This window comes from Solanum stenotomum, chromosome 12 (assembly GCF_019186545.1).
Source record: "Solanum stenotomum isolate F172 chromosome 12, ASM1918654v1, whole genome shotgun sequence".
NCBI classification, from domain to species: domain Eukaryota; kingdom Viridiplantae; phylum Streptophyta; class Magnoliopsida; order Solanales; family Solanaceae; genus Solanum; species Solanum stenotomum.
Window position 1 is genome coordinate 39,087,474 of NC_064293.1, and position 25,846 is coordinate 39,113,319.

Genomic DNA, 25,846 nt, shown 5'->3' on the forward strand with positions numbered 1-25,846 from the left:
ACAAGTAAGCACTTAAAATTTTATAAAGTTGAAGAAGTAGACACACGCGTCCTACGGGGAATAACACACGTGGGAGCCACATAAAATATCGCATAGGACGTGAATTATATTGTCACATAGGACGTCAAGTAGGACACAAGTGTCAACTTGTTCAATTCTATACAAGTTTATGTGTCTACTTATGGATATCTAAAATTGAAGGACATGTTAGATGAAACAAATTAAATGACATATTTATATATTATGCCTTTAGAAAAAGTATATTTAAATTCTAAATATTTTTTGCATAAAATTTAACCAAACATGACTTCAACTATAAATTTTTTAAATAAAATAAACAGTATTTTTTCATGATCAAACCACACTAAGAAAGGAAATGATTAAATGCCCTCAAATTTGAATTTTTGGTATGAAAAAATCTCATTAAAAATTATACATTCAAAAATAAAAAAGAATTTTTAAAAAAATTTATCAGCTTGAATGTACATGGTTTTGAAGTAAATCAATAAATGGGGTCCATGTAACTTTGCAATGATTTCTTTTACTCCTCCCAATGTATTGGTACACGTGTGCCCATTAAAATCCACAACTATTGACTTAGTGATGGATTCATTGGGAATTACATAAATTTTGGTTGGTTTTTTTTGAAATTTTAATACTTTATGCACAATGTACACTTAAACTAAGCTTGAAATATTTTTTGTTTGACAAAACTACCCTTGGTCGTCTGGTTGGCTTCATCTTTCTATATAATAGAAATAATAAATAAAAAATATAATAATATATTGTATCAAAAAATGCATTGATACATTTATCATTATGTCCGTGCATAAATATATGTATATCAAAATATGTTGTAATACACAAGAGAGAGACGAAGAGAGCGAGTGAGAAAAAGATTATGTAATTATTTTAAAGTATAAAAATATGTAATCGATATGGTAAAATTATTTATCTAAGATAGTTTTTCCTTAATTTTATTGGATTACTTTGTGTGTAACACTTGATCTATTTTGATCTTAGAGTGTGTTTTATATGAAGAAATTCTAAAAAATTTAAAACAATTTATAGCGTTCTGGCATGGCTTTGCTAATACCTCTTGCCGTCGGCAACCAAATGCGTGTTTCGTAAATAATTTAATTGCAGGTTTGCATGTTTATCTTTTGGTAGGTACATATGACGCAGATTGAGACTTTGGTGGAATTGAAAGGGAAAGGACACCCAACAAAGCAACAACCGTCAAAATGTTACTACATTTGAATATATGCAATACGACTGCTACAATTTTGACCTCATTTCAATTTTCATAATGTAGATAGCCCTTTCTCTATTGAATCAGCATTTTTCTAACCAAAAAATGTTTTAAGATTTGACAAGGTTGAAAATGTCATACACCACCAGCCCAGAGTATCTAAAATGAATTCTTTAGATGTTTAATAGCCCAGGGTATCTAGTTGGGCTTTGGCACTTTCAACTCTCACGTTATATGTTGGTGGAAACAAAATCAATACAGTATGTATTGTACCATTTCTCACGTCTATTTATTTTTTTTATAGTGGTGTGGGGTCAGCTTCCGTGCACCTCGAGTAATTTCATGGGGTAGCTGTCACTTCTCACTAGCAACAGGTACCAGATAACTATATCTACCAAAACTAAGACAAATAAAAGAATCACCTAGCATTTTTACCATTTCTCGTGTACTCGTCTACTTATTTATCTCATTTCGCAGGTCTCCAACGGTATAGTTCAATTACTAAGATGTCATTAGGGATGGCAATGGAGCTGGGTGGATGCGAGGCGGGGTGGGTTTAAGTCTATGTGGCGGGGTACGGGGTAGGTTTAAGGTTGTGCGGGCCTATGTTTGTGCATTATCATTGCCTTTTGTGACAATATTATTATATATGTACAAAATTTAGCAATTCATTGAAATATATTAACTGAGCACTCATTGTATGTAGCAATTTTCGAGCTAAAAATAGTTGAGCTAGCCACCATGATAAAAAATTTATGGATCTGCCTCCAATTGAAGATGAAAAGTTATTCCAATTGAAATGAAAACAAGTGTAAATGGAATTTGGATAAGGTCCACTAAAACAGAATGGACGCAGATATTTCATCTACCAAAATACAACAGAAAACATTATTGATTGAATGAAACGGTGAAAGATGAGAATAAGCCAAAAAAAAATGTGTGAAGACAGACGATAAAAATTGACAATATAATAACAAAAGCAGCTTAATTTTATGGATGTAACGTAACGAAAGAGGGAATGAAAGTAATGTCCAACGCCCCATGGGACCTTAACTGGTAAATGAAAAGCATGGTGTAACGCCCACTGACGTCTGTATTTTTGCTAGCCATAATTTATCTATGTCAAAATTTATAACGACTTGGTTCGAAACCTTATCACCTTCTCCGATTTTGTGCCTCCCAATATCCCATAGTAACTATTCTTTCATGCTTAATTAGAAATTATCATATCTCTTTATTTAGTATTGGATGAAGAATCCATGTAACATAATGATAAATTAACACAATTGCACAGTCAAAAACTTGACAATATAGAGTTTATCAGAACAAGTAAATACTAAAGTAATTAAGCAAAATTATACAGACCCTTCAACTTTATATAATAGCAAGAATGCAGTAAGTTGACCAAACTGAGGTCCAAATATTACATTGCAAACGTCAAAAGTTAGGACTTTACATTACGAAAAAGTTACATAGGAGAATATATAGAAAAGGATAATGATACAGATACACTAACATAATTCAAAAAGTGTGTAATTACTATGGATTTGCCACTATTTAATTACTTAATATACTTTCTTAGTAAATAGGCTTTTGATACTAAATAAGTTACTGCCACGTACGCCTTCACCGGTCACCGTGCTGCTACCACTCTGATCACCACCGACTCCTCCGTTGGCGGCGGCGGCGGCGATATTGATGGCACTATTTTCATCACTTCTGCAACCTAACTGATTCCTGTAACCAATGCACATAGGGACATTCAAGTTTAAGACTCTAGTTTTAGGCCCACCGCCGGCCGCCGCTGACGACCATTTCCGGCGGCCTTCAACGCTTTCTTTTTTAATAACTACCTTTTTGGTGCTGCTTTCTTTCTGGGGGACTTCTTTTCTGATTGCTTTTTCATTAGTTCTCACGAGGTTATCGGAGCTCCGGTTACCGGATCCTGAGTTAACGGAGCTCCGTCGTACCTGCCAAACTGGGCTGCTCCGGCCCAAATGAACCCCACCACGGCTGGGACTACTGGGCCATTTCCGTGACTTGGATTCACCGGCAGAGTTGCTCCTGGAACACGGAGCACTACTTACCTTTCGGGTCGCTAATCCGGATCCACCCGTAACCCGAGGCCTACTTCCTCCATTTCCGGCGGATCTACTCCTCGAAAAGGGCCAAATATTAATATTCAGCTCAGCCCCAGTCACCCCATTGCTTCCCCCAACAAGTTTCTTCTCTTTCTTCTTCTCCTTTTTCTTCTCTCTACAATTCTCCTCATTACTATCTTTCTTCTCAGTTTTCTTGAAAATATCCTTCCATCGCTTCGAGGAGGTGAAAGAACCTCCTCCGGTGGACGAGTTGACTATCGCAGCAGAAGGCTCCCCTCCAGAATCAGTTTCGGATCGGCCCGACCCGGACGGTTCAGGCGAAATAGCATTTGGGTCATTTTGAAGGAGGTCTAAAGGGAGAAGGATGCCATCGGAGAAGAGCTCATCGGCAGAGAGCTGATTAGGCTGAGGAAATGATGGGTTTCGGACCACCCAAAATTCGAATTCGGGTGAATGGATAGAGTCAGAGCTAATTCTCCTTGTTCCACTGTTGCATGATGTAAGCCTTTCAGGATCTTCCATTCTCTACTTTTTTTGCAGAGAGAACAAAAAATAACTCTTTCTTTATATGCTTTTCTCCTTTGTGTTCTTACGAGGAAAGAAAAAGAAAGAGAAAGACCCTACAATTAATAAAGATAGAGAGATGAAATTTGTAAATTAGATTGGTTGAGTTCTCAGTTTTTGCATGTGGGGGTAGGAGGGTCGTAGGGTGGAAGTTGGATGATGGACAAAAAAGAAAAAAAAAATGTATATTTTTAGTTTAAAAAATAATGGTTTTTAAGGAAAAATTTTGTGATTCTAAATTAAAATTATGTTTAAAATGTTATATGAAAAATTTTAATTAAATATTATCAAAAAAGAAAATGATCATTAAAACAGATTAAAAAAAGAAAGTGAATCATTTTCTTTAAAACAGAGAAAGTACAAATATAAAGTTGACAAAAACTACATATAGTTCATTATTTAGTGCGTTTATAAATTTCTCTACCAGATTACGTTTAACAATTACTATAATCGTGAAACTTATATAACATACTAATTTAGTGTAGTATTAATATTTTTTTCTCATATAGCATAGTAAATTAGTGCGCTAATATTTTTCTCATATTGCACAGTAAATTAGTGCACTATATAAATTTCATTCATCATAATAATAGTTAAGCCTAATCCTTCATTAAAACTTATATAACACATTAAATAAATAAGCACTATATAAATTTTTTATCAATTTTCTTTTTACATATTATTTGTTTTTACTTATTTAGGTTGGGGACTTGTGGGTGGTAGGGTGGAAGTTGGATGAAGTCATGAAGCCACACAAAAATTACTCCCTCTATTTCAATTTATGTGACACAATTCAAATTTCGAGATTCAAATAAGTCTATTTTTTATCGTAAAATTTTCATATGTTTTTTAAATATTTTGAATATCAATTATTGTGACTTATAGTATTTTTTATGTAGTTCACAAATATATGAATTTCATTTTAAAAAATTTGAAGATTTCATGAGCAAATTCTCAGTCAAACTTTAACTGTTTGATTCTCGAAAAACGAATTGTATCACGTAAATTGAAACAGAGAGAGTAATAAAAAAGTAGAAATCTTATCATTTTACCTTGAAAAATGACAGTTTTACATAGGTATATGAGAATCTTGACAGGGATTGTTCTTTCTTAGAAATGGTACATATAATAATGCTTGTACCTTGCAATCCTTTAGTATATTTATATATATTTTTACACAACTCATACATAAACTAAATAATGATATAATATAATAGGCCATAAAATGATTCTCCTCTTAATTGATGGGTTAATTATCATATCACCTAAAAATACAATCATTTATTTCCTTAAAATTTCTTAAATTCCTAAAGTATGGTTTAATCAAATTGACTACAATTCAAATACAATGAATCTGTTATAGTTATTTTTTTGGTAATAATGTTATACTATATCTATCGTATGCTAACTTTAGTAATAACTAATAAATCATTGATTAATGGGATGTTAACATATACTGTTATGATATATATATACTCTGTATTTGGGGAATATTAATACATTATATTTATTTCTTGAAAAGGTGAATAAAATGTAAACGAGAAAAAAAAATCATTTCAAAAGATAGTTATTGCATACTCTCATTATATAGTATATATACAGTAATAATTAATGTATCACTGATTAATAATACTAATATATGTTAGTAGATCATAATTTGGTTAATTTAGTAGGTTTTCAAAGCCAATCGTATTTTTTGGTCAAAGTCTTGGATGTAGAACTACTAACTATAGAGTAGTAAAGAAAATGAAAGTTTGACCTTGCACAAAGTCAATTTTTTGTTTAGGGTACGATGGCCTAGGAGATTGTCACATTAGCATGGTCAACATAATATAATTTTAAGGGTTGCTACTAATATTATTTAGATATTAGTACAATGATTTAGGACCTATTGCATGAACATCGCCGGAGAGGAAGCCAAGGGGAGTAACTTGTAAGTCCTTTTATTGTAGCGGTGAATTGAATTTCATGTTATGTTATATACTTATACATAATATGCATTTTATATTGTGATTGCGTCGTATTTTCTTAAAATTATACAACTATGTTTATCTATTTACAAATGGCTTCATATGCTGCCAAACATATTATTTCCTCTATTCCTAATTACTTGTCCACTTTTGAATTGACACACTAATTAAGAAAACAATTAATGACATAGTGAGTTTACCATTTTATCCCTATTATTTATGAAGTGGATAAAAAGTTTTACATTTTTCAAAGTAATTAATCATTTAATTGAGGATATAATAGGTAAAAAATTGTCCTTTCTTGATTTGTAAAAATGGATAAGTAATTAGGGACAACAATAAAAAAAAAAATGGAAAAGTAATTAGGGACAAAGGGAGTAAATTGTTACAAATTGAATACCAATAGTTATTAGCCAGTGGAAACATACGTAATAATTTATGAAAAATGGAAAAGTGAACTGGTACACCCTTTTTTGCTGCCTTTTATTAAGTTTCACCAAATACAGTGACTATTTTGTACTATCTGTGAGTTCCAAAGTAAATGCTAGTGGTAAATTACGAAGGGTAGAAACATCAAGTATATACATCATTTTACAAGTATTATAAGTTATTTTTTCTCATATATAATTAATAAATTATGTAATCAAAATATATATACATGATATGGTAGACTTATGTTTTGATTACACAGCTGAACATGTGAAAAATGTTTCAATGAACTTATCTATGTAACAAATGTCTCAAAACACTTATAAATTTACGTGTCAATTTTTTTCAAAAAAAATTATGGACATATATTCACCGAATTACTTTATTTGAATGATATGTGGGGTTGGTATAATCCAAATTGCAGAGAGGAAATTCAAAGTTGCAATAATGTGCTGTGATATTTTTTTTATTATTATGGCGAAGAAAATTAAGAAAAAATATGAATGAACCGAAATCCATAGCGATAAAGTATATTGATTGATGTCATGTCATTGTTTCATAAAAGGGAATTAATCATATTCTCATGCTTTTTAACTGTTCAACTTTCTTTTATACTTATTCCACTTTAACCTCTTTACCACGAAAATTCAACTTATTTTACGTCTTCATGATGCAAAAATGCATTTCAAAATAATTATATAATTAATAAGTAATGAGTTGTAAATTATGAACTAAGTAATAAGTTATCTCATGTTTTTCTAAAACGAATATCTGATTTTAGAATAATGAACAAGTAGGAATGAACTAAAGGAGTGTGAACCATATATATGTGAGAGAGAGAGGGGAGAGAAATTATTATTATTGTTATAGTGCATTTTTTATTTTTACTTATCTCTTTTTAATTTGTTCATTATATTAAGAATACATTATTGTTTTTAGTCCACAAAAAAAAACTTATTTTTATGTTTTATTCTCAATATTAATTACTCATTCTCCAGGACATAAGCTACGTATATAAATTAATATAAATATTATTATAACATACCCATATACATACTAATTATTATTTTTTAAGAAATGTTCTAAGTTAGAAATGAACAAGTAACTGAACGGAAGGAGTAGTAATTAACTAAAAATACTTGTATTTAATGTCAATAGATAAAAAGATTCCTTTTTTACTTTATTTACTTTCAAAATTAATAAGAAAGAAAATGAAAATGGGTAAAAATTTTGGTGAAATTTTTTAGTTAGATGGAAAATATGATAGCGTTGACAATCCAGATTCATTATTGTGCTTTTTTAAAGTATAGAATAATTTTCCATCTCACATGTTCATTGCATTGCGACTTTGGGAATGCAAGTTGTAATTTTTTTCATAACTGATACTTTTATTAAAATTCAATTAGATTGAATTTGTATATAAAATAAAAAAAATCATATTCGAAGGAAAACACTCTTAAATAAATGTGATTTTATACTTTAAAAGGCTCAAATCTTCAAATCTAAAATTTTGATTAAACATTTAGATAACTGTTATTTTTTCTCACACACCCAAACCAAAAAAGAAAAAAGAGAGAGAAAAGAGGAAGCAGCAGAGCATATATCTACTGAGAACTAAAATTACTACATTCTTTGTACATTTTATATTAGTCCTATAGAACTTCAAATGTGTCTTTTTGATTCTTATTTTCTTGGGGATAAAAATGTCTTAATAAAGACAGGATAAAATAATTCTATATTTTGTCTTAAAATTATCATATCTCACACTAAATAATTCTTTTAGATTCTCCTAATTCAATTAAATATAATAATTTTTAAGGGATTGTTTGGTGTGAAGGATAATGGTAAATAGTCTTGAGATTGAATTATAGTACCACTTAATTTGTTGTTTGGTTGGCAAGTCTGAAATAACTTCTCCCGCGATTAATAATTAGTACTGAGTTTAGTAATCCCTCTTTTTGGATGGTATAGTAATTTCGGGATAACTTATCCCTTTAAACTCTTTTTATACCTCACTTTTCACATTTATGAAAGATAGTTTCGTAAACAAATAAATTATTCTTAAAATTTATTATTTTAAATATAACAAACCAAACACTCAATAAAAAAAAATATCTTAATATAATTTATCTTTCATCATAACTCAAACGAAATGACTCGTAATAGTTACAAAATACGACCTCTAAAATAAGACTGAAGAAATAACATGGAGGAAGATTCTGTTCCAAGCCAATTTATGATGGGCCTCACGTTCTCCCAAAGAAATTGTTGTTCATTTCATTCTATTTTACTTGTATTAATTAGTTTATGCATAATATTTATATAATCAAATCATTTTAAAATAATTATGGGTAAATATTTATGATAAAGTTATTAATTAGTATTTTAGTGATGATAACATGCATGTTATCGTAGGTTAAACTATAGCTTTGATTTTAGTCCTTGTAATATCTTCCTAAGATTGTGTGACCATAAATTAATTCAAACATGCACTTTTCATATATTTACCGATGAATATTCATAAAATTATCAATCGTTTCAACACTTAATTACTCATATATTATATTAAATTTCTATTATTATTTAATACTTTTTAATTGTAATATAAATTTAAATTAGAATAAATATATAATATTCCTACTAAAAAGGATCATGCATTCAATTAAATGAAGATTACACACGTATTTTGTCAAATATTACAAAAACTAACATAATAATTTATCAATGACTAAGATATAAAAAAAATCTTTCATCTCTTTTGGTAAAAAATAAATATTAATTTATAATAAATAAAATTGGGTGGGGGTGGGGGTGCCGGGGGGTGGGGGGATAGGGTATAAGTGCAGAAAATGCTAAATAAAAATGTCCAAAATATGACAGCTCTGTGTGTATTTGGAATTAAAATCTTTTCGTCTGCGTAGGGACCAATTAATCTAAACAGCGATATGTTTAATTAAAGGTGTTTGTTTTTGTGGGCAAAAATAATTGGACTCACATGTGCAAACGCCAAATAAATATACCATAGTACAAAGGCGTATTCAGGATTTCGGCAAGATGGATGTACGATTTTGAAAACCTGTATCTTAAATATACATTTGATTGATTTGACTTTTATTTCTTAATATGAACCATTAAATTTTAAAAATTATAGGTCCAAAATATATAATACTATTAGTTTTAAATTTTAATATACACATTTGATTTAACTATATAAAAAATGTACAGTGCTAATTTTTTTAGGAATTTTCAATGTAACACTTGAAATTTTTGAAACATCGAAGGAAAAAAACAAAAGTAAAATTAGTTGAAACATCAAAAGTGTACATTGATAACCACTTGGAAGTGTTACTCAAAAAGACAAGATAGATATAAGATTTAAATCTTTATCCTCGCTTAGAGATGTGCACCCAATCATCATCGTATTATTATATGATACTTTGAACATGGATTCACACATCTATATTTAAATATTTTTAAAAAAAATATAACACTACTATATATGACCTAGAGAGGAGCATAGGTTCACGTGAGCCCACGGCACCCCCTATAGATATGCCTTTGCCATAGTATCATTTTAATCTATTAAAATTAAAATTCCATTTATTGTTTTTGGGGCCCTAACCCGCAAACAGCCCCCAACTTGATAACAACTGCCACGTGCCACCATTATTGTTTTTTTTTCTTTTATTTATTTTTATTAAATATATTTTGTTGCTTTGCTTTAAAATCTAACCCATCACACTCATTGTAGGAATTTTTCTATATAAATTCGAATTAGTTGAATCTCAAAGTAGATACTTGATATCATACAAATTCGAAATAAATTTTCTATACAATTGTTCACCAAAACTAACAAAGAAAAGAAAAGGAATGATCAAAATGAATAGTATGAAATCTCAATTTTCCAAATAAGTGATCTAGTTAACACTATTATGTTAATTGATTGATATGGACTAATCCTAATAATTAGAAGAAATTTCAGCCTTAAGAATTTGTCACCTCTTTGTTGGATATTTGTAGTTAAGTCGAGAAATAACGAAGGTCCCTCCTTCAATCATTTTACCTTTTCCTTTTTTTCTTTTGTTATCATCACTTTGTTTGGTATTTGATGTGTGGTGCAACATAATGTAACGTCTAATTCACATGATTAATTCAAAAATTGATCACACAATACCATTATATTATTAGATATTTACGCATACCACTACAAGAAAAGTGTAAATTACATGGGGATTTTCCTGGGGATTAGTATGAAAATTCGTAGGAAACTTATTTTCCTGCAAATTTTAATACCAATCTCCAGAAAAATTCCCATGTAATTCACACTTTTCTTGTAGTGTACGACACTCAACACCATAATTTAATTTATAAATGATTTCAGAATACGACAGAGGTAACTCAAAGTATAAATGAATGTGTATTTTGAAGAGAGGAAAAAAATAAACACGGAAGAATATGATTCATGGGATCAATTTTATGTTGCAACATTTAACTGCATAAAATATCTAAAAAGAAATTAATTCAATTTGATATGTTACATTATTAGTAATACTAGAAGAAAGTACTATTAAGTACTTGAAAAGTTGGTTTAGTGGGAAAATATCACGAAAAGACCGATTGTGATTTTGTTTAAGAGAAACTAAATTATTGCAACCATGTACTTTCATGTATAAAGTAAGTAAATTATATTGATATGTTGATTTATACTTACATATTTAAAACTAAAAGTGACGAATACGGGAAGTGCAGTATTAAAATATAATTAAGTCACAGATCGGACAAAAAATGATTCAAAATTAAATGTGAATGTTACCCTTTTGTATTATTGACTTTATACTATATGGTGGCCTCATCATGCAGGTAGTTGAGGCTCTTATAGCTCATAAAAATTGTTTAAAAAATAATATATATTTGTATGTTTATAATTATTAAAGTTTGGAATAATTGATGAATCTTGAAAAAGTTATATAAATTATATGCCGCACGAGACATCAGATGGGGATGGGATTTATGGGAGGCAATTCCTGCCAAATTTTCAGAAATAAGAGATGCAAATAATGCAATATAGGTCGTACACATCCCAAATTTCCAAGTAGTATTTTAAAAATAAAATAAAATAAAAATAGTAAAATTATATTTTTCATATTCATAAACTTTGTTTGATTCTTTGGAATAAATACTTGGCAAAATGGGTACGACTTCGATTATTAAATTAAAATCTGAGTTTGTTTGTATTTTCTTTTCTTTTTATTGAATATAATACTGTAGACTAATTTCACCAATGGAGCATAGTTCAAGTGACAAAGGTAATAGTTTGTAAGTTATGTTACAAGAACAATTCGACTTAATAATTATCGTGCAAATTAAGCATGATATTTAAGTAGAGAGGAATAGAGAATTGAATTCGTTATTTTTGAATTTCAAAAAGTATAAGTTGTACTAAGGATTAACCTAGACAAATATTTCAAGTACATTTACCTAAGGTACAAGGTTAAAAACAAAAATATTGCATGATTTTAATTCGGGTAAAAGTAAAAAAAAAACACTATTTGAGACTTAGAAAGGTTAATTTTACGTGGTTAACAACTTTAATTAGATGATTAAACTGAATAAAGAACACTAGAATGTCAAACTAAGAGCTCGAACATGCAAACTAAAGTAACTTTTAGGTAACAACAAAAGAAAAAAGTGAATTTTGAAAGTTTATTTTCAAATATCAGTTTAGTCATGAAATTTGATTAGATTTTGATAATATTCTTCGAATATTTTCAAGTTTTCAAAAAATTTCTCAGACTGATTTTGAATTTTACATGTCCAAACACAACTTTAAATACTTAATTTTTTACATTTCAAGTTTCACCTTCAAAAATTATGATCGAAAGCTGAAAATTCGTATTTTAATTCTATTCAACACGAAAAAAAAAGATTTTTTTTTCTTTTTCAGACTTTTGCATAGCAGTAAAGGCATGGACAATTACTGATTACAACCCTCTATCAGAAACAATATATTAATTGTGACAAAAATTAATATTGAGTGTCACATCCAAAAAAGACCTGCAAGAATTATTGGACCCAAAAATCAGCTGCCATTCATCCTAGTTTTGTAGGTGCAGCCTTCCTCCAGGTCTAATATAGTTTATGATCTTCAACTTACATGACATTTATGAAACTATAAAATAAAACTATATCATTCTTTTAAGAATAAAAAGAAATTTTAAACTAATTTATACTAAAAATAAAAATATACCAGTATAATTCTTCATAAATAATGAGAAAATAACGCCTCATAGAATAGAACGCATGGAGTAACTCTCAGTCTTATTAAGTGGCTTTTGACGTATTTGATTGCTTGACCAAAATAATTTCAACGCTTGCCAAAAAAATTAAAAAAATATTCATTATGTATAAAATATATTTTTGGCTATATAATTTTTTTAATATTATTTATTTATTAAATAGAGTGGTAGGATTAAATAAACATATACATATATTGAAAACTTATAAATATGTACTTGTACACAATATTATTATAAAAAGATTTGAAGTAATGAAAATGCTTCTACACTTGGTGTAAATTATTTGTTTTGTCCCCAAAATGTTAACAGTCTTAATAAGTGGTTTCAAATTTCTATAGAAATATGAGACTCTTAATAAATAGTCGAGAGAAGTGTTGTAAAAAGCTCAAAACTTAGCGAAAATTTAGGGGTATATTTCACTAATGTTGTAAGATCGAGGTGTATTTAAGTTCAATTAATCAAGTAAAATAGTGTTTTTAAGATTATCAATAGTTCGGGATGAAATTAATTATTTACACCGAGTTTAGAAGTATTCAATAAAACAAAAAGTAAGCAGATAAAGAAGAAGTTTGCAGTATAACGGAAATAGAACAGAGAGAATGTTATTCCTGAAGCTCTGGTTTACAGCAATTATGCAGCAGCTATATAAACTGTGCCACTAACTTGAACTCCTAAAAATACTCTTGTAACTTACTAAGACTCCTATCTAGGTAGACTTCCTACGAAATAGGAACTGATTTATTTGACTCAGTAAACTAAACAGGGCAGAAGTAAACATTTAAAAAGACCGTTAAAATGCACTAATTTTTAACATTCAATACTTCTCTCTATACTATTAACTTGAGAATTGATATCACTGTAGGAATTATCAACTTCAAATTTTGAATCTGCCTCTACTTCGAACTTTCGAGTATAATTGAAAAGCTTTTAATCCCAGAAAAGTTTTAGCCATGGAATAATTAGCTTGTTGTTCCAGGTTGTCCTAATTAACAACGAAATTGTCTTCTCTTTTTTGTTTGTTGGAGGAGAACCATATCTTTCTTAAGCTGTTATGATTGTGATTCATACCTACCAATTGTTTAAAAATGTAAGTACGTACTCAAATGTGTAGTAATTACACTCCGTTTATTTTATTTATTCAGTATTGATTTGACACATTTTTTTTTTTAAAAAATAAAATAATAATTTTATTATATCATCCTCAAATAAAATAAATTTAGTATTTTAAAACTTATCAAACAGTATGAAAGTCAAAGTGACTTGGAATTATTAATGTGAACGTAGACATCAATTACATAAATTTATTTATTTCAAACAAAGTTCAACATATTCTGGAAGTACTTAGAAAAACACTAGTACTATTAAAAATATGTAAAAACAGACATTGACCCTCGTAGCATTTGCTCCATTCGAAATATGACTTCTTCAAATAATAATACGTCACATAATTAATTTACTTGGATTAGGAGAAGATGTTTTGTTTATATTATGCTTAGCTACTAGCCAATAGTTGTAAGAAGTAAGTTGAGAAGATCTAAGATCACAAGTATAAATAATTTATATGTTTCATTTAAAGTCTTCCAGTTGGTACCAATATTCCTCTATCTTGCTTTTTTGGTTTCCACTTGATATCCAATATTCATATTGTAATCTGATTAATTTCATTTTGCATATTATTTTAGACACTCCAACAACTTTTTTTTCTCCATACATAGAGCTCAAATCGAATACTTCTAATTTAGGATGAGGTCATCCCAACCATCCAGCCCAACCCACGCGAGTAATAAAGAACATCTAGAAGATGGAATATTAGTCGGAAAATCTTATTTTATATTTTAAAATCTTCATACCAGTACCGAATTACTACAGTTTACAATCATTTGGTATATGGTGTATCCAATAGTTTGACAAAATCATGATATTTCTTCTAATGTTTCTGCACACTCAAGATGAAAACTTTCTAGTTAGTTATAGCAAGAAATAAGTAATTCTTACCAACTTGAAATATTGAATCAACAATTTTTACAAGTCACTTATATATGTTAATTTTTTATATAAACAATTGCATATTGTTGTAAATCCTTTCAACTTGATTAGTGTATAAATGATATTTAATTGAAACTGAGAATATTTGAAGTCGGAAAAGTGAGAGCAAGTAAAGGAGAAATTAACGGGAAAGTGAGAGACCTTATATGTGTAGAGCACGTGGAAATTCTGATGTAAAGTATGAACCTTTTTTCATGGATTTTGGTGAAAGGTAAAAAAGGTTTGCATCCCTTTTTGGAGTCTTATGTCTGAAATACCTACAAACAACTATTCACCTGTCTCTCTGTCCTTCCTTCCCCTTTTAAACTCTGATTCATGTGATGTTCATCACCACAGTCTTAAGCCAAATATGCTTTGCCCAAAACAAGAAAATTACTATTTCATGTGAAAATACAACCAAAGAAACATATAATAGCAATAGAATTTTCTTTAGAATATTCTCAAAAAGTATTTAGCGACAATTTGAGTTGATATCGTTGCATCCATTAATGTAGAGTGTTTATTATAAATATTCATATTTATTATTGCCGTTAAAGACTCTAGTCTGTAGTCCAAGAAGAAATTGACAAAAGGGTGCCAGATTCATCCAAGGAAAATCCATTGACAATAACCCAGTAATAAGATGCAAAGGCGCTCTTCTTATACTTCGTTTTTCATTTATCTTCATAATTAAAAAGAAGAGGTTATATTATTCAAATGCCACACTAATATCTTGTAATCAAGCATATGTTAAAAGCAAGATTCGAGTTTCACAAAGATCATAAGCCGATAAAAAACTTAAACATAAGCGCTAAGTGCTTACGTTCTCCCTCGAAAAACTCAATAGTACAACAAATGTATTTCACAACAACTCATATCTCCTCTCCTAAGCATCTACTCCCAACTCCAGAAGTAAAGTGTGGTTTACTTTATTTGCCACTGGACCAACAAATTGAATGGGACCTGTAATCACAAAATCACAAGAGATTGAATGCTCCATTTTATCCTAAACATGTGTCGTATAAGGTGACAGCAGAGTTATTGATAATAATCACTAACTAATGCTCTTCATAAACCAAGATCAAACTCAACGTACCTGGGTTAATGTATCGGTTGTTAAGAGCCCATTCCTCCCTCTTTGAAGCAAATTTCTTGAATGGAGCACCTGAATAAACATTCCAAATTAGTTTTCTACTTGGTTGCACATGAATGGGGTGTAGTTGCTCTCAGTAAGAAGAAACAGTTTTGATAATTTTAGCATCGAAACTAAATGTATGATAATCAGTTTCTCTGAGAATGAAGGAAACAAATAAAGTCACAGGGAAAAGAATAGGAGTTATATTATATCCAAGAGTCTAACCTTCAAGCTCAACCATAGCCTTCTTGATCACTGGCTTGAACTTGCCTGTAGAATTGAATGCATTTAGAGTACGAATAAAATGAAATGATGCAGCAAGGACTTGTATACAACAACAACAACATGCCCAGTGAGATCCCACTAGGTGGGGTCTGGGGAGGGTAAATTGTACGCAGACCTTGCCACTACCTCGNCCAGTCTACGCATAAGATGAATGGCTTCGGTGGTCGAACGTCCCGGCATGAATCCAAACTGATTCTCAGAGATGGACACCCCTCTTCTCACCCTCATCTCCACCACTCTCTCCCAAATCTTCATAGTATGGCTCAACAATTTGATACCCCTGTAGTTGTTACAATTTTGGATATCACCCTTGTATTGTGTAGAAAATCAATGAAGGGAAGAACGAGTAGTTGTACCATGTCTCCTCTCTACGTCCATCAACGCAGTGAGTGCTGTTCCACCTACGGTCCATTCTTCAACAGGAGCAGCCAAATTACCAACCTGATACACAAGGAAAATCAAGAGTGACTTCAATACAATAGCTGATGTATGAATTTTAGGATATTCAAAAATGAGTCGCACAGGTCCAAATAGTGACTAATTAGGAAATTATAATAATGTATCTAATAAAACAATTTGGAACTAAACTATTTTATAGCAGTAGAAGCACATACCGATGATATCAACCCTGTCTTCCCACTTTGAAGCAGTGATCCTGCACCATACCCCAATGCATAACAGTATGTAGAATCAAAATTGGATGGCAAGCCACACCTTCCTTCATAACTGTGAAGTCAGACCAATTGTTAGTGCTAAGACCTCATTTTGAATAATATGAAGCTAAAGCAATGAAAGATCGTGCAAGAAGAGTACCCAAAAAAGTGGGACTGTCCTTTAAATTGAGCATTATATGCACCCTTCTGCTTCCTCTGATCCAACTCAGTTTCAACCATTTGAATAAGCATTTTCTCAGTTTCGATTTTGGCAACCTGCAGAAATACCACTTGTTATCAAATTGTGTAGCACAGAGTAGAATGACTTTCACCATGATCAATATTTATTTACCTGGACATTGCCGTGTGGATCTCTCTCAAGAAGCAGTTGTTCCTGAATTGCTAGGGGCAACAACTCAAAGAGCTCAAGGCACTGAGGAGTAAGTTTCTTTTTCCAAACACCAGCTTCATCCACAACGTCATGTGCCAATATTTCATTTAGTTCCGCAATGAGTTGCTGAACCTGCAAAATACCACTAGAAAGTCAGAACACATACAACCAGCTTTCAAAAGGTTTACCAGTATAAGAAAAAACAATAGTTTGACCAGAAAGATTTTTAGGTCAGAACTTTAATTGACGACATTAGGTTAGCTTATACGTTGCTTTACCTCAGGAATGAAATCTATAAGTCCTTCAGGAATGAGAATAACTCCATAATTGTAACCTGACTCTGCGCGCTTGCAGACCACATCAGCAATGTAATCCGTAACATTCTTAAGAGTCAGTTTCTTTGCAAATACCTGCCAAAATATGACACGTTTGAGACATAGTTGGTTTTGAAGTTTGTTAAACTAATGGAATGTGATATAAGCATCATATAACTACAGATAAGTGATCAAATACTTCTTCACTTTCTCAATGGCGTATGCCAAAGCAATTACACAGTATTAGCTGCCTTTGTGTGCACCTTAAATAATCTTGGTTCCTTTCCCCCTTGCATTTTAAATTTTGACCCCTTATTGTATGCATTAAAGTAACAAGAGTAGACCACAAATCAACCCCCCCCCGCCCAAAAAAAAAAACCAAATCTTTTTCTTTCCAATGAACTTTAATTGAACACTCTTGGATCGAGAGCATATTTGAAAGCAAAAGGTGTAAACCTTTACAAATCACACCAAGAGAATTAAATCTCCAACGTAGAGCAACATTTTCTATAAAATGATGCCCTTTTTATTCAAGATAAGTACTCATCTATTTTTCTTATTTGACTAGAAACAAAGGATTATATTTTCTCAAAAGATTTTTGGTGCAGAAGAGGAGTGTTAAATTAAGAAAGATACCTCTTCTCCAATCAAAGTAACGTTTGGATGAGTTTGCAGAGCACACTCTAGAGTAATGTGTGAAGCAGCACGCCCCATGAGCCTCACAACTGTAACGAGTTAACAGACAAGGTTATGATATTTCAGATGTATGCAAAGCAAATAGAGATAAATGAGCAGATAATTGTTGCTCAAAGAAGACCACAATGGAGTACGATGAAGACCTTCTTTGTGACATTTGAACAGCAATACTTTTATGCCTTAAACACAATTATATCTAATGAAGTCCACCAACATATTAGAATTTTCAGATACTAAATATACAAGAGCAGTGATGGTTAACATATAGTAAGAATAACGTTAAGCCTTCTTTCTTTTCTTTTTTTTGAAATTTATGAGCAGTTGGGAAAGTAAGTTCAAATACAAACATCAGATGAGCAGAAGATGAATTCATTCATTTAGGTAAGGCAATTCCTTCACGTGCAGCACACACCCTTTAATTCCTACCAAGATGAAACTCAAACTGGTAGATATTGCAGTTAATGAAACATTAAATGATGGGAAAAAATAAAAAAAGAAACGTAAGATAACTCTTAGGAGTGGAATACATCAGAAACTAGTAAAATTCAGCTTTGACTACAGAGCAAAAAGACAGCCTCAGTTCATGACAGAATTGCTGCATAAATATCATGGAGACGGGCCACTTCTCTTTGCTTTTCAATAGATTGGATACATTTGTATATAATACTCCCTCTGTTCAAAAAAGAATGGCCCAGTTTGACTTGGCACGGAGTTTAAGAAAATAAAGAAGACTTTTGAATCTTGTGGTCCTAAATTAAAATCATGTCAAATGTACAAAAAGCTGAAATTAAAATGTTGCCAAAAAAAGAAAGAGGTCATTCTTTTTTAAACCAGTTATTTTCTCAAACTAAACAGACAGTATATAACTATTCAAAACTAGTGGAGACACATGGCATATGGGGAAAGCAATCAAAATCCAAATATCTGAAGTTTGTTCTTTCAAATATATTTAGGTTCAAGAAACATGCTATTTCCTGTATGAGGTAACCAGTGCAAGAAGCTCTGAGCAGCAAAAATGTTCAACCAACCGACAGTTTGATAATGTCAAAGTCATAACTGCTTACTGGAACCAAAAGGAAAGACAAAAAGAGCAAATGGATATAGAAAAATCAAGTGAAAATTCATCATCAAAAAAATAATATTAATCCATTAAATAACATTAAAGAAACAGGTAAGTAGTAAAATTATAGTGAGAAAGAAAGAGAAAAGATGCATAAACGAATGTCCAAGTCTTCATTGTAAAGCAAAACAATTCATCAGATCTCTTTCGGTCAGGTATTCTCAATGCCTCTCGGGTCCTCTCATACGCTCTACTTTTATCCAATAAACAGCAACCCTCCTTCACGACCAGGAACAAAGATGATGAACACCAAAGCTACATTCACGACAAAGAAAACTTTGCCAGAGAATGATGACATGAGTAAGTGCACTAATAGATAAGAGGGCATATCTCTTTTGGAAGTATTGGTCCAACCCATAGCCATTTTTTCTAATTGACTGAGGAAATCCATCTGGAACCAACCCTAAGGACTAAGGGAGCCTTAGAAACTCTGGGTAATGGTTCTGCCCCTCTTCTCTTCTCCACTTAAATACCAGCCTTGGTTTGGGCTCGAACCTGTGCCCTATGTCACAAGTCTGTCAACCTTTACCACTTCAACCAATCCCTGGGGTTGGGGTGGGGGGCAATCCATAGCCTGAAGATTGATTTCTAATACAATTATGACGTTAGTAAGAGAAAGTATCTTTTCAGTTCTTGATGAATAATTTACGTTACACAAATCCTGTCCTGGAATGAGGAAACATGTGATAAGAAGTGCTATGATGGAGTTGATCCTACCATATGATAAGGCTAGTGAACTTACAATGATAGTATTTTCCTGTTGATCGAGCATCTATCATGACATTCCCAATCATTTCTGCATATATCTATAGAGTAAAATGGAAATTATTATTACATGAACCTTCACAGGAAAATATACTACAGGATCATGCATTATCAATTAAAACTTCAAGCAGGAAAATGAGAAAATCAGCCTGTTTGGAAATATTATGACAAACAAATTTGAAGATGGTAGCATTTGCAAACAAAGCATTGAAGGTTTTCAACATTTTCTAGCATTGAGCATGTTATGCAATGAGAAATTGTTCTTTGAAGAGAAACTGATCTTCTGTTCGCCAACCAGAATCAAATATGTAACAAAATATGAGAAAAAAATGATCATGCCAACCACCAGAAGCAAGTCAAGATTCAGGTACATGCCCAACAACAAGGTTTCCGTTTGTGAGTATCTTATGTTTAAGGGTCTAATACTAATAGATTATTCTATGAGACAGGATAGGCTGATAGCTAAGACTAGCTGATGGTAAGCCTGAATCATTAACATCATTATCCAGATTACCAGGATCACGTTCATGCAGCTTCACTTTCTCTACTCTTCTTTTATACAGATGAAAGATATTGAACTTTATAGAGAAAGAAAAAAGTGTTAATCAGAAAGAGTTACCTTGCATGCCGTATCAAAGCCAAAACTTGTGGGAACCTCTTTCGATTTTAAGTCACCATCTATGGTTTTCGGGCATCCTATAACCCGAGTTTTCAAATTTTTACTTCTGAAAAAACACAGCAACTTATTTAGCCCCAGCAATAGCACTGATTAAAACGTCAAAAAAAAAAGAAATCATATCAACTGCTAATCTTTTATTTCTCATTTTATTTTTGGGCACATTACGTTACCTGAAGTTCTCAGCAAGAAGACAAGCATTTGTATTGGAGTCATCTCCACCAATTACGACAAGACCATCTAAATCGAGCTTCTTGGTTGTTTCTTCAGCTTGCTTAAACTGAAATGATGGAATTGGTCATTAACGAAAATACTTTTTTCATGTGAAAGATGCATAGCTAGATATATCATAGAAGGTTCATATAATTATAGAACATGGTGAGTACCTGCTCTGGAGTCTCAATCTTGTCCCTACCACTGCAGATCATATCAAATCCACCCTAGAAGAAGGAATATGAACTCTTAAATAATGTTCTGAACGTTGAATTGGGAGACAAATTGAAGTTCTAAAATATCTTGTTAACAGAAAAAAGTTGCTAGGGAACATACCTGATTTCTGTATGGGTAAATGAACTCCGGGGTCAACACCACATACTTTCCCTTCATGACCCCAGCTGGTCCACCCCTGAACCCATACATTGTGCTTCCCTTGCAATGAGTCTGCAAGTAATCTAGCATCCAAATACACAAAACTTGATTAAAGAAGAAAGTGAAAAATCTGCAATAATTGAACTAACATAAATTTCTCAACCATGAACTTACCAAAAATTCCGGAAATAACATTATGCCCTCCAGGGGCTTGGCCTCCAGATAACACCACTCCAATTTTCAAGTTTTGATTCATCGCAACATCCCCAGAATCATCAGGCACCAATGAAACGGATGGTTGTCCGTATAAGGAAGGAAAAAGCTTTGCAATCTCCTCTGCAATCACCAAATCATCCTCAAATTCATCATACACATAATAAACAACAACATGCTCCCAAAGAAGGCTCTATAAAGTTTATTTAGTGAAGGTGCAGAAGGAAATAGACTTGCAACAGTTAACTTCTAGCATTATAATTTATGAACTTCTTAAATCCAACTTTTTCAAGATTTGATCCTCCTTAATTGGAGTTTGTAAAATATTTGGTTGAAGTTGAAAAGGAAGTATTTGGAAGTTGAAGTAATGTTTGGATATGCAATTGACAATTCATGAATGAAATCATTACACTTCACTTGAAATATGTGTTGAGAGAGATCACGCAAAACATCACGGTCACTTGGTCTATTAGGAAAGAAACATTATAACACGTGAATATACTTACAGCAACTTGATCTATTACAATTATTAACGCATTGAAGTACAAGATTAAACAGTCTAAAGAATGCAAACAGTAATGTAACTTGATCTGCTTCAGTAAGTAAAAACAATGCTATGGAGGATTATATGGTTAGAAGAATACAGAACTAACTTGATCTATTACGGGTGGAAAATGTAAACTTAGAAATACAGTTAAACAGGAATGCAGAACCGTACAGAAATTGATTTATTAAGGTTTGAAAGAAAAAACTTGATCTATTTACGGGAAAAAAAAATATTAAGGAAGAATGCAGAAAAAAGACCTGGGTGACCAGCGGCAGATGAAGGAGGGCCATCAACGACTTTGAAAGGGCTTCCGAGAACAGAAGGAAGAGGAAGAGGGTGATCTAAACGGCTGTTTTGAACTTCACTGTAAACGGCAGCATATCGTCCGGTGCCCGGAGACTTGACGGAAGAAGCTAACTCTCCGTTGTTAAGCAAAGAAAGAGTGGCGGCGGCCATTGAAATCGCCGGAGAAGAGAAGAGTTGTTTTGGGGTTAGTGAGGAGTAGCAGTGAACAAGTTGAGAGGCAAATAATCAGATCTTTCGGAGCTCCCTATTTTATTGTTGCTCTGTCGCTTTTGATTTGCGAAAGGGCAAAATTGTCCTTGGAGACTCCGCCGGATGAGTAAGATAGGGGTATTTTAGTAAGAAACTTATTTTATTAAAAGGGTATTTTAGTATATTCGTCAGACAACCAACCAAAGTACTGTATGCCATTTTGTTAGGGATTTACCAAAACTAGTGGAGTATTAATTATTCATTTCTATTTTACAATCCTTTTTTAGGTGGAGGTGGTTGGTGGAAAGATTAAAAAAGCATATTCCGTTATTTTGTGATTTTATTCCATTTATTTCTCTTCCTTTTAAAGTTATTTTGTTACCACTATTTACCAGGGTGGGCATTTGATCGATTTGGGAAATTCTAATAATCCTCAAAGTAAGTAGAAATCCAAATTGAACTAGATTTAGTACCATACGATTTATTTCAATTCAATTTTGCAATTTATATTATCAGATGTAACCATACAAATTAAAATTATTTCATGCATTGATTTCTTGTTGTGCATCTCTCCAGCAAGAATGATCGAAAAACAAATGACTCAAGTTCATGAGAAGATTGAACCGAGATGAGGCAAGCTCGATGTAAATCTGCATATGAAGGCATCTAAATTTGAATGGATTCCTGCAAAGTGATTCATATGTCTACTTCTTTCAAGCTATATTTTAATATTTCATATGCCATAAGTACAAATCATGAGGACAAGCCATCTATAGAGTTTGACTTGAGGAAAACTTATTTTTAGTTTACATCATTTTTTTTTTTTTACTTTCTACTGTTTGCTCTCCTATATTATGAAAAACATACACAACTCCAAAACCATGCGTCTTTAAGGCTTCAAGAGGGGACTGCCTTCCTTGATCAACACAAAAACACTGCCAGCATCTCCTCTGGAGATCCTAAGCTCATCATCCAAGTATGTTGTCAGCAGCCATGATTGTGCATTGTTGTTGGTAATAGGAAACTTAATTGGCGGTTGACTTGAAATGGACTTGACCACTGAGGAAGCTGTGTCTTGGACTGAAGTAATCAAGCCTTTGAAGGGGCTTAGATCAATCTTTTGTCCCAAGAATTCGACGTTCTCAGGCAATACGATGGAATCTGTCAACTGGGGTGTTCCAATTATGCCTTCTTCAAATTTAATCTGAACCACACACAGAGTATAACATGAGACTAAAATGAAGATCAAGTACGAGGAACGATGACAAGACTAGAACAATGTTAAAGAAGATAACCACCTGGACACGTTTGGGACTTCTGACTTCGAATTTGGCATTGGTACTAATGGAAGTTGTAGCTAAAGGTCCAGCAAAGACAACAGAGTTTTGGACAGTGAAACTCTCAGAATCGATGGTCTGGGAAATCTCCTCAACTCGAACCAGAGGCACATTACCCCTTGACAACAAAGGAAACAAACCAGAGAAAGATGTGTACCTGCAGTGTTTTAGTACAGAATTCCAAGAGTTCATGCCAACAAGCTCGAGTTATAACATATACACTGAAGCAAGAACATTTAACATTCTTCGTGGACTAAACAATATGCCCTTTCAAAAAGATAATGATTAGCTAAAATGCAACAAGGAAGCAAATATGGTGGCGAAAAGATGCCACCTGAATTCTCATGACTAAAGAAAGTAATGCTCAAATAAGGTTCATCTCCTCATCAAACTACAATATATAATCTCCTTTAACTTTTCTGCAGCTCAAAAAAATTCGAAAATTAAGAGTGGACCATGGACATATATTTGACATATGTTCATGGCAACAAATGTGGCTGCAGTCATGATTGAAATTTCTTTAATATGTTTATGTAGCTGTGGTAGTTAGCACCCATAAATTTGAATTTTTGATCACTAATATGTATAAGCATACTTCCAGTTCGCAACAACGCTTTCATTTATCTCGCCTTTTCATACTCGAGTGTTTTATCCCATAAGCAAACTAGGATACTTTTAAAATTAATAAAAGAATTCGATTGCTTAGAGCACAACAAATTCAAAGATGTAATTACCAAATAAAAAATTGCTAGCTAGTGAAGCAATTGGTCATGTGAATCAATTCATACTACATAATTCAACCAAAAAAAATGAAAGAACTTACGCAAGAATCCATTTGCCGTTGAGAAGAGTCAAGGCTTCAGTAGGTGCTGGATTAGGGTTCTTCGACTCAAGCTGAGTGATGAGTTCAACGATTTCCGCCCTAGTCTCACTGCTAGCACTCAAACCCCTATTGGTTCCATATAAAGAATCCGCCAATTTCTTCTTCAGCAACTCAATTTCACTTGGCTCCTTAGGTGGTTCTTCTTCCACAACCGCTACTCCACCCGGCCTTATTTGCTCCACTTCCGGCCCCCACTCATCTTCCTTGTCGTAATTTGTGGCTTGAGCTGTGAATTTTGGTTTTGGGTTTGTGAATTCTTTGACTGAAATTGATCTGTGTTGTTCCGTTTTTGATAGGAAATTCGTGGAGGAGATAGGTAAAGTTGAGATTTTGGATGTGGGTTTTGAATATTGGGATGTAATTTGGAGAGTTTTGCAAGGAATTTGATTGAGAGAAGAGATGGAAGCCATTTTTGAGAGTGAAATAGAGAAAGAACAGAATGCTATTTTTTGTAAATATGAAATGAAGAGAACAGGGGAAGCTCGATTGAATGAGAATTACAATACTGTATGATGCATTTTATACGAGCGTGTTGCCTTGGATTAGCTGTGGTAAAAAGACATACGTACCCTCTTGAATTAGTTTAGTATTTATTAATTTAAGACCACCAATGTGCTGCAGACCAGAGTTATTTATTCCTTAACTAGAGATCTATGAATGGAGTTCTATATAACGTGAATTTAAATTACTTAGATTTTAATATGAGTATCGAATATCATATGAAAAAATAAAAATATATTTATTAATTTAAGAGAATAAATAAACAAAAATGAAAACCTATCAATATTTACTATTTTTCTTGATTTTTTTTATAATTATTTTATAATATTGACTACCTTGAAAAATTAAATAATTCTAAAATATATGATAATGGAGAATTAATAATAATGGTTCTTTTTTCGTGTGCATGTAAAAAAAAAAGAATCCTAAAATATATGATTAAAAGAAAATAAGATTGGATGATGTAGTTAATTAATTGTTGATTGAACTCTATAACTAAATTCATATATATGATTAATTGTTGATTGATCTTTATAACTAAACTAAATATGTAGTTCAATAATTATTGATTGATCTCTATAACTAAATTCATGAGACTTCACGTACACG

At 31.9% G+C, this 25,846-nt stretch overlaps 3 protein-coding genes across 3 annotated transcripts; all 3 read right to left on the reverse strand.

Annotated features, from left to right (window-relative positions):
* Positions 1-2,624: 2,624 nt before the first annotated feature.
* Positions 2,625-4,008, reverse strand: LOC125846425 (uncharacterized). The gene has a single exon (XM_049525833.1). It carries the CDS (start codon positions 3,874-3,876, stop codon positions 2,818-2,820), a length of 1,059 nt encoding a protein of 352 aa, XP_049381790.1. The 5' UTR covers positions 3,877-4,008; the 3' UTR covers positions 2,625-2,817.
* An 11,335-nt stretch (positions 4,009-15,343) lies between these two features.
* Positions 15,344-22,564, reverse strand: LOC125846422 (pyrophosphate--fructose 6-phosphate 1-phosphotransferase subunit beta). Its single transcript, XM_049525830.1, has 16 exons — positions 22,279-22,564; positions 21,436-21,597; positions 21,223-21,344; positions 21,060-21,113; positions 20,847-20,953; positions 20,617-20,722; positions 19,975-20,038; positions 18,053-18,141; positions 17,381-17,512; positions 17,064-17,234; positions 16,872-16,987; positions 16,673-16,784; positions 16,415-16,499; positions 15,999-16,043; positions 15,735-15,803; positions 15,344-15,601 (listed from the first exon to the last, which is right to left on the reverse strand). The coding sequence occupies exons 1-16, from the start codon at positions 22,475-22,477 to the stop codon at positions 15,525-15,527; spliced, it is 1,710 nt and encodes a 569-aa protein (XP_049381787.1). The 5' UTR covers positions 22,478-22,564; the 3' UTR covers positions 15,344-15,524.
* A 684-nt stretch (positions 22,565-23,248) lies between these two features.
* Positions 23,249-25,233, reverse strand: LOC125846427 (light-induced protein, chloroplastic). The gene is made up of 3 exons (XM_049525838.1): positions 24,677-25,233; positions 23,815-24,010; positions 23,249-23,720 (listed from the first exon to the last, which is right to left on the reverse strand). Exons 1-3 carry the CDS (start codon positions 25,144-25,146, stop codon positions 23,406-23,408), a joined length of 981 nt encoding a protein of 326 aa, XP_049381795.1. The 5' UTR covers positions 25,147-25,233; the 3' UTR covers positions 23,249-23,405.
* Positions 25,234-25,846: the final 613 nt, after the last annotated feature.

Excerpts from the sequence above, each read along its gene's own strand:
- LOC125846422 (XM_049525830.1), bottom strand. The coding sequence starts at position 22,477 with ATGGCCGCCGCCACTCTTTCTTTGCTTAACAACGGAGAGTTAGCTTCT. Across the intron at positions 20,954-21,059 it reads AGATTGAGACTCCAGAGCAG|TTTAAGCAAGCTGAAGAAAC; the intron begins GTACTCACCATG and ends CCATCATTTCAG. Across the intron at positions 20,723-20,846 it reads CTTCTTGCTGAGAACTTCAG|AAGTAAAAATTTGAAAACTC; the intron begins GTAACGTAATGT and ends GTGTTTTTTCAG.
- LOC125846427 (XM_049525838.1), bottom strand. The coding sequence starts at position 25,146 with ATGGCTTCCATCTCTTCTCTCAATCAAATTCCTTGCAAAACTCTCCAA. Across the intron at positions 24,011-24,676 it reads AACGGCAAATGGATTCTTGC|GTACACATCTTTCTCTGGTT; the intron begins GTAAGTTCTTTC and ends AAAACACTGCAG. Across the intron at positions 23,721-23,814 it reads GAAGTCCCAAACGTGTCCAG|ATTAAATTTGAAGAAGGCAT; the intron begins GTGGTTATCTTC and ends TGTGTGGTTCAG.
- LOC125846425 (XM_049525833.1), bottom strand. The coding sequence starts at position 3,876 with ATGGAAGATCCTGAAAGGCTTACATCATGCAACAGTGGAACAAGGAGA.